This window comes from Oncorhynchus keta, unplaced genomic scaffold (genome assembly GCF_023373465.1).
Source record: "Oncorhynchus keta strain PuntledgeMale-10-30-2019 unplaced genomic scaffold, Oket_V2 Un_contig_28035_pilon_pilon, whole genome shotgun sequence".
NCBI lineage: Eukaryota > Metazoa > Chordata > Actinopteri > Salmoniformes > Salmonidae > Oncorhynchus > Oncorhynchus keta.
In genome coordinates this window covers 1-13,679 of record NW_026285820.1, presented here as the reverse complement: position 1 = coordinate 13,679, position 13,679 = coordinate 1, and the positions used below count along the sequence as shown (strand labels likewise).

General features: G+C 48.4%; 2 protein-coding genes and 4 long non-coding RNA genes across 30 annotated transcripts; 3 read left to right on the top strand and 3 right to left on the bottom strand.

The window, feature by feature from the left end:
• Positions 1-285: 285 nt before the first annotated feature.
• On the top strand, positions 286-1,061 carry LOC127923040 (uncharacterized). Its single transcript, XR_008113094.1, has 3 exons — positions 286-317; positions 834-945; positions 993-1,061. It is a non-coding gene; the product is annotated as an uncharacterized LOC127923040 (long non-coding RNA).
• A 1,453-nt stretch (positions 1,062-2,514) lies between these two features.
• On the top strand, positions 2,515-6,830 carry LOC127923042 (uncharacterized). The gene is made up of 2 exons (XR_008113095.1): positions 2,515-3,560; positions 3,728-6,830. It is a non-coding gene; the product is annotated as an uncharacterized LOC127923042 (long non-coding RNA).
• Positions 5,317-6,683, bottom strand: LOC127923043 (uncharacterized). The gene is made up of 5 exons (XR_008113096.1): positions 6,555-6,683; positions 6,193-6,453; positions 5,660-5,853; positions 5,520-5,620; positions 5,317-5,480 (listed from the first exon to the last, which is right to left on the bottom strand). It is a non-coding gene; the product is annotated as an uncharacterized LOC127923043 (long non-coding RNA).
• Positions 6,831-6,896: 66 nt separating the features above from the next.
• Positions 6,897-9,353, bottom strand: LOC127923041 (uncharacterized). 24 transcript variants are annotated; one of them, XM_052506965.1, is made up of 4 exons: positions 8,489-9,353; positions 8,396-8,426; positions 7,869-8,364; positions 6,897-7,837 (listed from the first exon to the last, which is right to left on the bottom strand). In XM_052506965.1, the coding sequence occupies exons 1-4, from the start codon at positions 8,564-8,566 to the stop codon at positions 7,624-7,626; spliced, it is 819 nt and encodes a 272-aa protein (XP_052362925.1). In that variant the 5' UTR covers positions 8,567-9,353; the 3' UTR covers positions 6,897-7,623. The 24 variants fall into 24 exon arrangements, with proteins under 24 accessions (XP_052362925.1, XP_052362919.1, XP_052362923.1 ...); XM_052506959.1 differs by having other exon boundaries at positions 7,900-8,364; XM_052506963.1 differs by having other exon boundaries at positions 7,931-8,364.
• Positions 9,354-9,442: 89 nt separating this feature from the next.
• On the top strand, positions 9,443-10,236 carry LOC127923039 (uncharacterized). The gene is made up of 3 exons (XR_008113093.1): positions 9,443-9,678; positions 10,031-10,066; positions 10,115-10,236. It is a non-coding gene; the product is annotated as an uncharacterized LOC127923039 (long non-coding RNA).
• Positions 9,622-13,567, bottom strand: LOC127923038 (cdc42-interacting protein 4 homolog). 2 transcript variants are annotated; one of them, XM_052506956.1, is made up of 4 exons: positions 13,402-13,567; positions 11,899-11,966; positions 11,557-11,666; positions 9,622-10,521 (listed from the first exon to the last, which is right to left on the bottom strand). In XM_052506956.1, the coding sequence occupies exons 1-4, from the start codon at positions 13,516-13,518 to the stop codon at positions 10,382-10,384; spliced, it is 435 nt and encodes a 144-aa protein (XP_052362916.1). In that variant the 5' UTR covers positions 13,519-13,567; the 3' UTR covers positions 9,622-10,381. The 2 variants fall into 2 exon arrangements, with proteins under 2 accessions (XP_052362916.1, XP_052362917.1); XM_052506957.1 differs by lacking the exon at positions 9,622-10,521 and adding an exon at positions 10,571-10,659.
• Between the last annotated feature and the right edge of the window lie 112 nt (positions 13,568-13,679).

The following is a 13,679-nucleotide window of genomic DNA, read 5'->3' as shown; positions in this document are numbered from 1 at the left end:
ACGCACACACACACACACACACACACACACACACACACACACACACACACACACACACACACACACACACACACACACACACACGCCTCAAATATGAACATCTGACTCTGTGTGTGTGTGTGTGGCTAATGTATGTGTCAATCCCTTTCCTGCTAGCCCTGGGGCGTTGCCATAGATATCCTGGGCTGTACAGGGACGGTAGGTCAGAGGGCCCCACGGTGCTGCATAAGTCATCCTATTGGCCCAGGCCTGAGAGACCACGCCCCACAACCTCTACGCATTCTCCAGCCGTCATGAAGGCTCTGGAGATGCCTCAGGTAACACACACACACACTGTACACTCGCACACTGTACACACACACACACACACACACACACACACACACACACACACTGTACACTCACACACTGTACACACTGTACACACACACACTGTACACACTGTACACACTGTACACACACACACACACACACACACACACACACACACACACACCTCAGACACCCCTCACTATGCTGTGTTTTAAAGACCATAGATATCGTCCCAGGTCACTAAAGTGTGTGTGTGTGTGTACTGTGTGTGTGTGTGTGTACTGTGTGTGTGTGTGTGTGTGTACTGTGTGTGTGTGTGTATGTGTGTGTGTGTATATGTGTGTGTACAATATGTGTGTACTGTATGTGTGTGTGTACTGTGTGTGTACTGTGTGTGTGTTGTACTATTATGTGTGTACTGTGTGTGTGTGTACTGTGTGTGTACTGTGTGTGTACTGTGTGTGTACTGTGTATGTGTGTACTGTGTGTGTACTGTGTGTCTGTGTACTGTGTGTGTGTAGGTCGTCCGTCTGGAGAGGACATGGAGGGCACTGAGGAGGAACCACACAGAGAGCGCTGTGATGTTTGAGAAGACCCTCAAACCCTTCATGATCGCTCTGAATGACGGAGATGGTGAGGAAGGTGTGTGTGTGTGTAATGTGTAATGTATTTGTGTGTAGACTCTGTGGTGCAGGGTCCCCTGGCTGTGTGTGTAATGTGTGTGTGATGTATTTGTAATGTGTGTGTGTGTGTGTAATGTGTAATGTGTGTGTGTGTGTAGACTCTGTGGTGCAGGGTCCCCTGGCTATGTGTGTAATGTGTGTGTGATGTATTTGTAATGTGTGTGTGTGTGTGTGTAATGTGTGTGTGTGTAGACTCTGTGGTGCAGGGTCCCTAGCTGTATGCCCTACCTGGTTCCCCTCCTGAGGCTGATGGAGGAGAGGAGGAGAACACACAGAGAGAGGCTGCCAGTTGTTATACAACACCCTGCAGGCGGCACGCAACGCAGCGCTACGCCCCACAGTACCAGGAGCACGCACACAGCCTGCTCACAGGTAGCACACAGCCTGCTCTAGGTAGCACACAGCCTGCTCACAGGTAGCACACAGCCTGCTCACAGGTAGCACACAGCCTGCTCACAGGTAGCACACAGCCTGCTCACAGGTAGCACACAGCCTGCTCTTAGCACACAGCCTGCTCACAGGTAGCACACAGCCTGCTCACAGGTAACACACAGCCTGCTCACAGGTAACACACAGCCTGCTCACAGGTAACACACACAGCCTGCTCTGGGTAACACACACAGCCTGCTCACAGGTAGCACACAGCCTGCTCACAGGAAACACTCAGCCTGCTCTGGGTAACACACTCAGCCTGCTCACAGGTAACACACTCAGCCTGCTCTGAGTAACACACACAGCCTGCTCACAGGTAACACACACAGCCTGCTCACAGGTAACACACACAGCCTGCTCACAGGTAGCACACAGCCTGCTCACAGGTAACACACAGCCTGCTCACAGGTAACACACACAGCCTGCTCACAGGTAGCACACACAGCCTGCTCACAGGTAGCACACAGCCTGCTCACAGGTAACACACAGCCTGCTCACAGGTAACACACACAGCCTGCTCACAGGTAACACACACAGCCTGCTCACAGGTAACACACACAGCCTGCTCACAGGTAGCACACAGCCTGCTCACAGGAAACACACTCAGCCTGCTCACAGGTAACACACTCAGCCTGCTCACAGGTAACACACTCAGCCTGCTCACAGGTAACACACACAGCCTGCTCACAGGTAACACACACAGCCTGCTCACAGGTAACACACTCAGCCTGCTCACAGGTAACACACACATAGAAAACACACATTATAAAACACACACATTATGGAAAAAACACACACACACGTATAGAAAACACACAGGCACACATCCAATTCACCAAATCAAATCACATTAGTCCTGCCTCATAACCATTCCCGAGTCACTGATTGGCCGTGGGCCCTGTCACTCTGTCCCGTCAGGTGACTGGGAGCCAATCCCAGAGCTGCTGGAGGGGTTCAGGACAGAGTTTGCCCTGAGGCTGTTCTGGGGTCAGACTGGAGGGCGGCGGCAGACAAGGAGAAGCGCTACGACAAGTTTGGAGATCCTCACCGTGCTCTCAGCAAACTGGAACCTGCGAGTTCTCCCGGAACTCTGACCCTTTAAACTCTATACTGTGACCTGGGCTGCATTCAGGAGGGCGCAACGTTGCACAACAGTTGGAAATCTGTAACCCGTTTTTACCTGGATCATTATTCATTAGAAGCTTTTTGTAGCAAAAAAATAATAATAATTAAAAAAAAGAGTTTGTTATTGGATAAGATCATGTGTTTCCTCCCTGTTTCAGTCTGTTTCAGTCTGTTTCAGTCTGTTTCAGCCTGTTTCAGTCTGTTTCAGTCTGTTTCAGTCTGTTTCAGTCTGTTTCAGTCTGTTTCAGCCTGTTTCAGCCTGTTTCAGTCTGTTTCAGTCTGTTTCAGCCTGTTTCAGTCTGTTTCAGTCTGTTTCAGTCTGTTTCAGTCTGTTTCAGTCTGTTTCAGTCTGTTTCAGCCTGTTTCAGCCTGTTTCAGTCTGTTTCAGTCTGTTTCAGTCTGTTTCAGTCTGTTTCAGTCTGTTTCAGCCTGTTTCAGCCTGTTTCAGTCTGTTTCAGTCTGTTTCAGTCTGTTTCAGCCTGTTTCAGTCTGTTTCAGTCTGTTTCAGTCTCTCTAACGTGTTTCTGTGTGTGTCTGTCTAATGAATATGTCCTGGGGTGTGTGTCTGGGTGTTTCTGTGTGTGTCTGTCTAATGAATATGTCCTGGGGTGTGTGTCTGGGTGTTTCTGTGTGTGTCTGTCTAATGAATATGTCCTAGGGTGTGTGTCTGGGTGTTTCTGTGGTCCTCACCCACGGGGTTCATACCTAGCAGGTGTGGATGCGTTGGTGTCCCTCATAAACCTGGCCACGGTCTACGTCCCAAATGGCACCTTATTCTCTATGAAGGGCCACTACCAGGGCTCTGGTTGAATGTAGGGCACGATACAGGGAATAGGGCTCTGGTTGAAAGTAGGGCACGATACAGGGAATAGGGCACGATACAGGGAATAGGGCTCTGGTTGAAAGTAGGGCACGATACAGGGATCAGGGCTCTGGTTGAATGTAGGGCACGATACAGGGAATAGGGCTCTGGTTGAAAGTAGGGCACGATACAGGGAATAGGGCACGGTACAGGGAATAGGGCTCTGGTTGAAAGTAGGGCACGATACAGGGATCAGGGCTCTGGTTGAATGTAGGGCACGATACAGGGAATAGGGCTCTGGTTGAAAGTAGGGCACGATACAGGGAATAGGGCTCGATACAGGGAATAGGGCTCTGGTTGAATGTAGGGCAAGATACAGGGAATAGGGCTCTGGTTGAAAGTAGGGCACGATACAGGGAATAGGGCTCGATACAGGGAATAGGGCTCTGGTTGAAAGTAGGGCACGATACAGGGAATAGGGCTCGATACAGGGAATAGGGCTCTGGTTGAATGTAGGGCACGATACAGGGAATAGGGCTCTGGTTGAAAGTAGGGCACGATACAGGGAATAGGGCTCTAGTTGAAAGTAGGGCACGATACAGGGAATAGGGCTCTGGTTGAATGTAGGGCACGATACAGGGAATAGGGCTCTGGTTGAATGTAGGGCACGATACAGGGAATAGGGCTCTGGTTGAAAGTAGGGCACGATACAGGGAATAGGGCTCTAGTTGAAAGTAGGGCACGATACAGGGAATAGGACTCTGGTTGAATAGGGCACGATACAGGGAATAGGGCTCTGGTTGAATAGGGCACGATACAGGGAATAGGGCTCGATACAGGGAATAGGGCTCTAGATAAAAGTAGGGCACGATACAGGGAATAGGGCTCTGGTTGAATGTAGGGCACGAAACAGGGAATAGGGCTCTGGTTGAATGTAGGGCACGATACAGGGATCAGGGCTCTAGATGAAAGTAGGGCACGATACAGGGAATAGGGCTCTGGTTGAATGTAGGGCACGATACAGGGATCTGGTTGAAAGTAGGGCACGATACAGGGATCAGGGCTCTAGATGAAAGTAGGGCACGATACAGGGAATAGGGCTCTAGATGAAAGTAGGGCACGATACAGGGAATAGGGCTCTGGTTGAATGTAGGGCACGATACAGGGAATAGGGCTCTGGTTGAATGTAGGGCACGATACAGGGAATAGGGCTCTGGTTGAAAGTAGGGCACGATACAGGGAATAGGGCTCTAGGTGAAAGTAGGGCACGATACAGGGAATAGGGCTCTGGTTGAAAGTAGGGCACGATACAGGGATCAGGGCTCTGGTTGAATGTAGGGCACGATACAGGGAATAGGGCTCGATACAGGGAATAGGGCTCTGGTTGAAAGTAGGGCACGATACAGGGAATAGGGCTCGATACAGGGAATAGGGTTCTGGTTGAATGTAGGGCACGATACAGGGAATAGGGCTCTGGTTGAAAGTAGGGCACGATACAGGGAATAGGGCTCTAGTTGAAAGTAGGGCACGATACAGGGAATAGGGCTCTGGTTGAATAGGGCACGATACAGGGAATAGGGCTCGATACAGGGAATAGGGCTCTTGATAAAAGTAGGGCACGATACAGGGAATAGGGCTCTGGTTGAAAGTATGGCACGATACAGGGAATAGGGCTCTGGTTGAATAGGGCACGATACAGGGAATAGGGCTCGATACAGAGAATAGGGCTCTAGATAAAAGTAGGGCACGATACAGGGAATAGGGCTCTAGATGAAAGTAGGGCATGATACAGGGAATAGGGCTCTGGTTGAAAGTAGGGCACAATACAGGGAATAGGGCTCTGGTTGAAAGTAGGGCACGATACAGGGAATAGGGCTCTGGTTGAATGTAGGGCACGATACAGGGAATAGGGCTCTGGTTGAAAGTAGGGCACGATACAGGGAATAGGGCTCTGGTTGAAAGTAGGGCACGATACAGGGAATATGGCACGATACAGGGAATAGGGCTCTAGATGAAAGTAGGGCACGATACAGGGAATAGGTCTCTAGATGAAAGTAGGGCACGATACAGGGAATAGGATCCTATTTGGGACATAGACAAGGTGTGTGATGTGCTTCTACTGGTTGCTGTTAACAACTTTATTCTGTAGAGTTTACCCTGTTAACATGTTAACAACTTTATTCTGTAGAGTTTACCCTGTTAACATGTTAACAACTTTATTCTGTAGAGTTTACCCTGTTAACAACTTTATTCTGTAGAGTTTACCCTGTTAACAACTTTATTCTGTAGAGTTTACCCCGTTAACATGTTAACAACTTTATTCTGTAGAGTTTACCCTGTTAACAACTTTATTCTGTAGAGTTTACCCTGTTAACATGTTAACAACTTTATTCTGTAGAGTTTACCCCATTAACAACTTTATTCTGTAGAGTTTACCCTGTTAACAACTTTATTCTGTAGAGTTTACCCTGTTAACAACTTTATTCTGTAGAGTTTACCCTGTTAACAACTTTATTCTGTAGAGTTTACCCCGTTAACATGTTAACAACTTTATTCTGTAGTGTTTACCCTGTTAACAACTTTATTCTGTAGAGTTTACCCTGTTAACAACTTTATTCTGTAGAGTTTACCCTGTTAACAACTTTATTCTGTAGAGTTTACCCTGTTAACATGTTAACAACTTTATTCTGTAGAGTTTACCCTGTTTACAACTTTATTCTGTAGAGTTTACCCTGTTAACAACTTTATTCTGTAGTTTACCCTGTTAACATGTTAACAACTTTATTCTGTAGAGTTTACCCATTAACAACTTTATTCTGTAGAGTTTACCCCGTTAACATGTTAACAACTTTATTCTGTAGAGTTTACCCTGTTAACAACTTTATTCTGTAGAGTTTACCCTGTTAACAACTTTATTCTGTAGAGTTTACCCCGTTAACATGTTAACAACTTTATTCTGTAGAGTTTACCCTGTTAACTTTATTCTGTAGAGTTTACCCTGTTAACAACTTTATTCTGTAGAGTTTACCCTGTTAACATGTTAACAACTTTATTCTGTAGAGTTTACCCTGTTAACAACTTTATTCTGTAGAGTTTACCCTGTTAACAACTTTATTCTGTAGAGTTTACCCCGTTAACAACTTTATTCTGTAGAGTTTACCCTGTTAACAACTTTATTCTGTAGAGTTTACCCTGTTAACATGTTAACAACTTTATTCTGTAGAGTTTACCCTGTTAACAACTTTATTCTGTAGAGTTTACCCTGTTAACATGTTAACAACTTTATTCTGTAGAGTTTACCCTGTTAACAACTTTATTCTGGAGAGTTTACCCTGTTAACATGTTCTGTGCTCAGACAACTTTCTTCTCAACCGGCCAGGTGTCTGTGAAAGTAGTGTTTCTTTTTAAGGGAAAATCACTGGAATGTTCTGAGTTAAACACATTTTCTATTCAGATGATATAAATGATTTAAAACATCACTGTGTCAACTTTGGTCTGTTAATTAAAAGACAACACACTACAAAATGAAACAAAACATCAAATTTGACATAAATCTATTTATTTATTTGTATTTTTTCTCAATCAAAATAGTTCACAGGGTACTTAGAGGTCAACACATAAGTAGTTTTAAAATGTGATGATATAATAACATACAGACACTCCATAAAACATTGAGAAGCAGCGAGTGACGAGTCCAGTTCCATTTAACCAGGGAGATGAGAGGTCAAACTAGACCTGGAGGGCTGACAGACTGCCTCCCCTGTGAGGTCAAACTAGACCTGGAGGGCTGACAGACTGCCTCCCCTGTGAGGTCAAACTAGACCTGGAGGGCTGACAGACTGCCTCCCCTGTGAGGTCAAACTAGGCCTGGAGGGTTGACAAGACACTGCTTCCCCTGTGGCCTCCCGTTCCCCCGTGGGCCTCCCGTTCCCCCGTGGGCCTCCCGTTACCCCGGGGGCCTCCCGTTACCCCGGGGGCCTCTGGTCAAAGGTAGGGGACTATATAGGGAATAGGGTGCCATTTTGGGACATGTAATTGATACATGATTTGGTGTCCCAGGTCTGAATGAGACGGCTGGGATTCAACCAAAGGCGAACTGTCCACGACACCTGTGGACGATGCACCGTTAACCAGCTCATTCCTCTGACCTTCGTGGAGATGGTTGTCATGGTAAACGCTGCGGATGTCAGCTGAACATTAGATTGAACAGTCTAGTGTGGTTTGCTCATAATCCACAATCCTTTGATTGAATCCCGAGCTGGACGGAAGTTAAACTATCAGAAACACCAGGGGTCCTCCAGGAGAAGTTAGACAGCAGTAGTCACAACCTGACCACAGAGCCATCTGATTGGCCAGAACCTGACCACAGAGCCATCTGATTGGCCAGAACCTGACCACAGAGCCATCTGATTGGCCAGAACCTGACCACAGAGCCATCTGATTGGCCAGAACCTGACCACAGAGCCATCTGATTGGCCAGAACCTGACCACAGAGCCATCTGATTGGTCAGAACCTGACCACAGAGCCATCTGATTGGCCAGAACCTGACCACAGAGCCATCTGATTGGCCAGAACCTGACCACAGAGCCATCTGATTGGCCAGAACCTGACCACAGAGCCATCTGATTGGCCAGAACCTGACCACAGAGCCATCTGATTGGCCAGAACCTGACCACAGAGCCATCTGATTGGCCAGAACCTGACCACAGAGCCATCTGATTGGCCAGAACCTGACCACAGAGCCATCTGATTGGCCAGAACCTGACCACAGAGCCATCTGATTGGCCAGAACCTGACCACAGAGCCATCTGATTGGCCAGAACCTGACCACAGAGCCATCTGATTGGCCAGAACCTGACCACAGAGCCATCTGATTGGCCAGAACCTGACCACAGAGCCATCTGATTGGCCAGAACCTGACCACAGAGCCATCTGATTGGCCAGAACCTGACCACAGAGCCATCTGATTGGCCAGAACCTGACCACAGAGCCATCTGATTGGCCAGAACCTGACCACGGAGCCATCTGATTGGCCAGAACCTGACCACAGAGCCATCTGATTGGCCAGAACCTGACCACGGAGCCATCTGATTGGCCAGAACCTGACCACGGAGCCATCTGATTGGCCAGAACCTGACCACAGAGCCATCTGATTGGCCAGAACCTGACCACAGAGCCATCTGATTGGCCAGAACCTGACCACAGAGCCATCTGATTGGCCAGAACCTGACCACAGACAGTTAAACCACAAAAAGAGAGAGATAAACAGAACAAAGAAACAACAACCAAAACAGTCGGTAACCATAACAACCACAGACATGGTCAGAGAATCAGACAACCAATAAGAACCTCAGAAACATTTAAAAACTGACCAGTTTCACATACAGGCTGCGTCCCAATTGCCCCCCTATTCCTCATAGGCCTCTGATCAAAATTAGTGCACTATATAGGGAATATGGCCCTGGTCAACAGTAGTGTACTATATAGGGAATAGGGCTCTGGTCAAAATTAGTGCACTATATAGGGAATAGGGCTCTGGTCTAAAGTAGTGCACTATATAGGGAATATGGCCCTGGTCAACAGTAGTGTACTATATAGGGAATAGGGCTCTGGTCAAAATTAGTGCACTATATAGGGAATAGGGCTCTGGTCTAAAGTAGTGCACTATATAGGGAATATGGCCCTGGTCAACAGTAGTGTACTATATAGGGAATATGGCCCTGGTCAACAGTAGTGTACTATATAGGGAATAGGGCTCTGGTCAAAATTAGTGCACTATATAGGGAATAGGGCTCTGGTCAACAGTAGTGTACTATATAGGGAATATGGCCCTGGTCAACAGTAGTGTACTATATAGGGAATATGGCCCTGGTCAACAGTAGTGTACTATATAGGGAATAGGGCTCTGGTCTATAGTAGTGTTCTATATAGGGAATAGGGTATAATTTGGGATCTAGCCACTCTTCTGATGAGAGAACGTGACAAACAAGTCCACTATATGGGAATAGGGCCTGATCAAGTACACTATAGAACACAGGGTGGTGTTTGGGACGCAGAGTCCATAAAATAGTGGCTTCACCATCAGCTGATAACTATTTCATCCAAATCTGATAACTAGGATAGCAGTTATTTAATATAAAAACAATCACAATGTCATGGCAACTAATGATCTGTGATTAGGTAATTATAGGGGGGGAGGAATGGGACTGGGAGAGAGGGGTGGAGGGAGAGGAGGAGAGATGGAGAGAGGAGGATGAAGAGGTAGAGTGAGAGAGGTAGAGAGAGAGGGGTGGAGGGAGGAGGATGAAGAGGTAGAGAGAGAGGTAGAGAGAGAGGGGTGGAGGGAGGAGGATGAAGAGGTAGAGAGAGAGGTAGAGAGAGAGGGGTGGAGGGAGGAGGATGAAGAGGTAGAGAGAGAGGTAGAGAGAGAGGGGTGGAGGGAGGAGGATGAAGAGGTAGAGAGAGAGGTAGAGGGGAAGAGTGGTAGAGAAAAAGAGAGAGAGGTAGAGAAAGAGAGAGAGGTAGAGAGGAAGAGAGAGAGAGGTAGAGGGGAAGAGACGTAGAGAAAAAGAGAGAGAGGTAGAGAGAGAGAGGGGTAGAGGGGAAGAGAGGTAGAGAAAAAGAGAGGTAGAGAGAGAGGTAGAGAAAGAGAGAGAGGTAGAGAAAGAGAGAGAGGTAGAGGGGAAGAGAGGTAGAGAAAAAGAGAGAGAGGTAGAGAGAAAGAGAGCTAGAGAAAAAGAGAGAGAGGTAGAGAGAGAGGTAGAGAAAGAGAGAGAGGTAGAGGGGAAGAGAGGTAGAGAAAAAGAGAGAGTTAGAGAGAGAGAGGTAGAGGTAGAGAGAGAGAGGAAGAGTGAGAGAGAGGTAGAGAGAGAGAGGTAGAGGTAGAGAGAGAGAGGAAGAGTGAGAGAGGTAGAGAGAGTAAGAGACACACAGAATGGAAGTCCTTGGCTGAAAGGAGTGTGTGTCCGTCCGTCCGCGTGTGTGTGTTAAATCGGTGTATCCATGTGTGTGTGTGTGTGTTATTGTCTAGAATTTGACGTAGGATGAGGGGATGTATCCTTCGTCTCCGTTGGCTCGTAGAACCCTCATCCATCCATCTCCTTTATCACTCTCCATCACACTGAGCTGCTCGCCTTCTGTTATAGACACTGTCCCCTGACTGGAACCTGGAGACACACACACACTAGTTATAGACACTGTCCCCTACTGGACCCTGGAGACAGACGCACACTAGTTATAGACACTGTCTCCTACTGGACCCTGGAGACACACACTAGTTATAGACACTGTCCCCTGACTGGACCCTGGAGACAGACACTAGTTATAGACACTGTCCCCTGACTGGACCCTGGAGACAGACACTAGATGGTGTGTGATGGTGAGTGTGTGATGGTGAGTGTGTGATGGTGAGTGTGTGTGTGTGATGGTGTGCGTGTGTGATGGTGTGCGTGTGTGATGGTGTGTGTGTGTGATGGTGTGTGTGTGTGTGATGGTGTGTGTGTGTGATGGTGTGTGTGTGTGATGGTGTGTGTGTGTGTGATGGTGTGTGTGTGTGATGGTGTGTGTGTGTGTGTGATGGTGTGTGTGTGTGTGTGTGTGATGGTGTGCGATGGTGTGTATGTGTGATGGTGTGATGGTGTGTGATGGTGAGTGTGTGTGATGGTGTGATGGTGTGCGAGTGTGATGGTGTGCGAGTGTGATGTGTGCGAGTGTGATGGTGTGCGAGTGTGATGGTGTGCGTGTGTGATGGTGCGCGTGTGTGATGGTGCGCGAGTGTGATGGTGCGCGAGTGTGATGGTGCGAGTGTGATGGTGCGCGAGTGTGATGGTGTGCGAGTGTGATGGTGTGCGAGTGTGATGGTGTGCGAGTGTGATGGTGTGCGTGTGTGATGGTGTGCGTGTGTGATGGTGTGCGTGTGTGATGGTGTGCGTGTGTGATGGTGTGTGTGATGGTGTGCGTGTGTGTGTGTGCGTGATGGTGTGTGTGTGTGTGCGTGATGGTGTGTGTGTGTGTGCGTGATGGTGTGTGTGTGTGCGTGATGGTGTGTGTGTGTGCGTGATGGTGTGCGTGTGTGTGTGATGGTGTGCGTGCGTGCGTGATGGTGTGTGTGTGTGCGTGATGGTGTGCGTGTGTGTGTGATGGTGTGCGTGCGTGATGGTGTGCGTGCGTGATGGTGTGCGTGCGTGATGGTGTGCGTGTACCTTGGAAGGTGTAGAGGGCAGTAGCCTTTCCTATAGGAGTCTCCACATCTTCATCAAAGTCTTCATCAAACTCTGAGTAGATGTTCTGAGACGGATCAGCTGACATGGAACTGAAGACAGAGACACACACATTATATTAACACATATAGACATTATATACACACACACTATATTAACACATATAGACATTATATACACACACACTATATTAACACATATAGACATTATATACACACACACACACACACATATTATATTAATACATATAGACATTATATATACACACATTATATTAACACATATAGACATTACACACACACACACAGGCTCCCTCTCTCTTACCAGTATTGATTGTTGTTGACAGCAGTGTTGGTAGAATCATCTCCTCTGAAAGCCTCAGCCAGCCATGACTGTCAGAGAGAAGAATGACTTGCTGTTTACTATAGATAATGACAAGTGTGTGTTTCCGTGTGTGAGTCACCAAGCCAGAGTGTCTGTGTCACCAAGCCAGAGTGTCTGTCTGTGTCACCAAGCCAGAGTGTCTGTGTCCCCAAGCCAGAGTGTCTGTGTCCCCAAGCCAGAGTGTCTGTGTCCCCAAGCCAGAGTGTCTGTGTCACCAAGCCAGAGTGTCTGTGTCACCAAGCCAGAGTGTCTGTGTCCCCAAGCCAGAGTGTCTGTGTCCCCAAGCCAGAGTGTCTGTGTCCCCAAGCCAGAGTGTCTGTGTCCCCAAGCCAGAGTGTCTGTCTGTGTCATCAAGCCAGAGTGTCTGTCTGTGTCATCAAGCCAGAGTGTCTGTCTGTGTCATCAAGCCAGAGTGTCTGTCTGTGTCATCAAGCCAGAGTGTCTGTCTGTGTCATCAAGCCAGAGTGTCTGTGTCACCAAGCCAGAGTGTGTGTCTGTGTCACCAAGCCAGAGTGTCTGTGTCACCAAGCCAGAGTGTGTGTCTGTGTCCCCAAGCCAGAGTGTGTGTCTGTGTCACCAAGCCAGAGTGTCTGTCTGTGTCACCAAGCCAGAGTGTCTGTGTCACCAAGCCAGAGTGTGTGTCTGTGTCATCAAGCCAGAGTGTCTGTGTCCCCAAGCCAGAGTGTCTGTGTCCCCAAGCCAGAGTGTCTGTCTGTGTCACCAAGCCAGAGTGTGTGTCTGTGTCATCAAGCCAGAGTGTCTGTGTCCCCAAGCCAGAGTGTCTGTGTCCCCAAGCCAGAGTGTCTGTCTGTGTCACCAAGCCAGAGTGTCTGTCTGTGTCACCAAGCCAGAGTGTCTGTGTCACCAAGCCAGAGTGTCTGTGTCCCCAAGCCAGAGTGTCTGTGTCCCCAAGCCAGAGTGTCTGTGTCCCCAAGCCAGAGTGTCTGTGTCCCCAAGCCAGAGTGTCTGTGTCCCCAAGCCAGAGTGTCTGTGTCCCCAAGCCAGAGTGTCTGTGTCCCAAGCCAGAGTGTCTGTGTCCCCAAGCCAGAGTGTCTGTGTCCCCAAGCCAGAGTGTCTGTGTCCCCAAGCCAGAGTGTCTGTGTCCCCAAGCCAGAGTGTCTGTGTCACCAAGCCAGAGTGTCTGTGTCACCAAGCCAGAGTGTCTGTGTCCCCAAGCCAGAGTGTCTGTGTCCCCAAGCCAGAGTGTCTGTGTCACCAAGCCAGAGTGTCTGTGTCACCAAGCCAGAGTGTCTGTGTCACCAAGCCAGAGTGTCTGTGTCACCAAGCCAGAGTGTCTGTGTCACAAAGCCAGAGTGTCTGTGTCACAAAGCCAGAGTGTGTGTGTCCATGTGTGTGTTACCAAGCCAGAGTGTCTGTGTCACCAAGCCAGAGTGTCCATGTCACCAAGCCAGAGTGTGTGTGTGTGTGCGCGCAGTAGCCTACCTCGTATTTGGTGAGTTGTCCTCTGAGTCGTCCAACGTTCTGCGAGGTCTGGGTGATCTGAGGTTCTAGACTGGCTGGGTCTCCCATCTGAGGGTTCCGTTCATAAACACCTCTCATCTTCTCTAATGCCTCACTGGAGGAGGAGGGAAAAAAGAGAGAGAGAGACAGAGAGAGACAGAGAGAGACAGAGAGACAGAGAGACAGAGAGACAGAGAGAGAGAGAGAGAGAGAGACAGACAGGAAGGAACAGGCAATATGTTACAGAAGAAGGGCGTCTG

Coding starts and splice junctions, on each gene's coding strand:
- LOC127923038 (XM_052506956.1), bottom strand. CDS start 13,518: ATGAGAGGTGTTTATGAACGGAACCCTCAGATGGGAGACCCAGCCAGT. Junction 11,967..13,401: donor GACAACTCACCAAATACGAG/GTAGGCTACTGC, acceptor TCTCTCTGACAG/TCATGGCTGGCTGAGGCTTT. Junction 11,667..11,898: donor GTCAACAACAATCAATACTG/GTAAGAGAGAGG, acceptor CTCTGTCTTCAG/TTCCATGTCAGCTGATCCGT.
- LOC127923041 (XM_052506961.1), bottom strand. CDS start 8,675: ATGTCTGTGGTTGTTATGGTTACCGACTGTTTTGGTTGTTGTTTCTTT. Junction 8,396..8,457: donor TCAGATGGCTCCGTGGTCAG/GTTCTGGCCAAT, acceptor CTCTGTGGTCAG/GTTCTGGCCAATCAGATGGC. Junction 7,838..7,930: donor TCAGATGGCTCTGTGGTCAG/GTTCTGGCCAAT, acceptor CTCTGTGGTCAG/GTTCTGGCCAATCAGATGGC.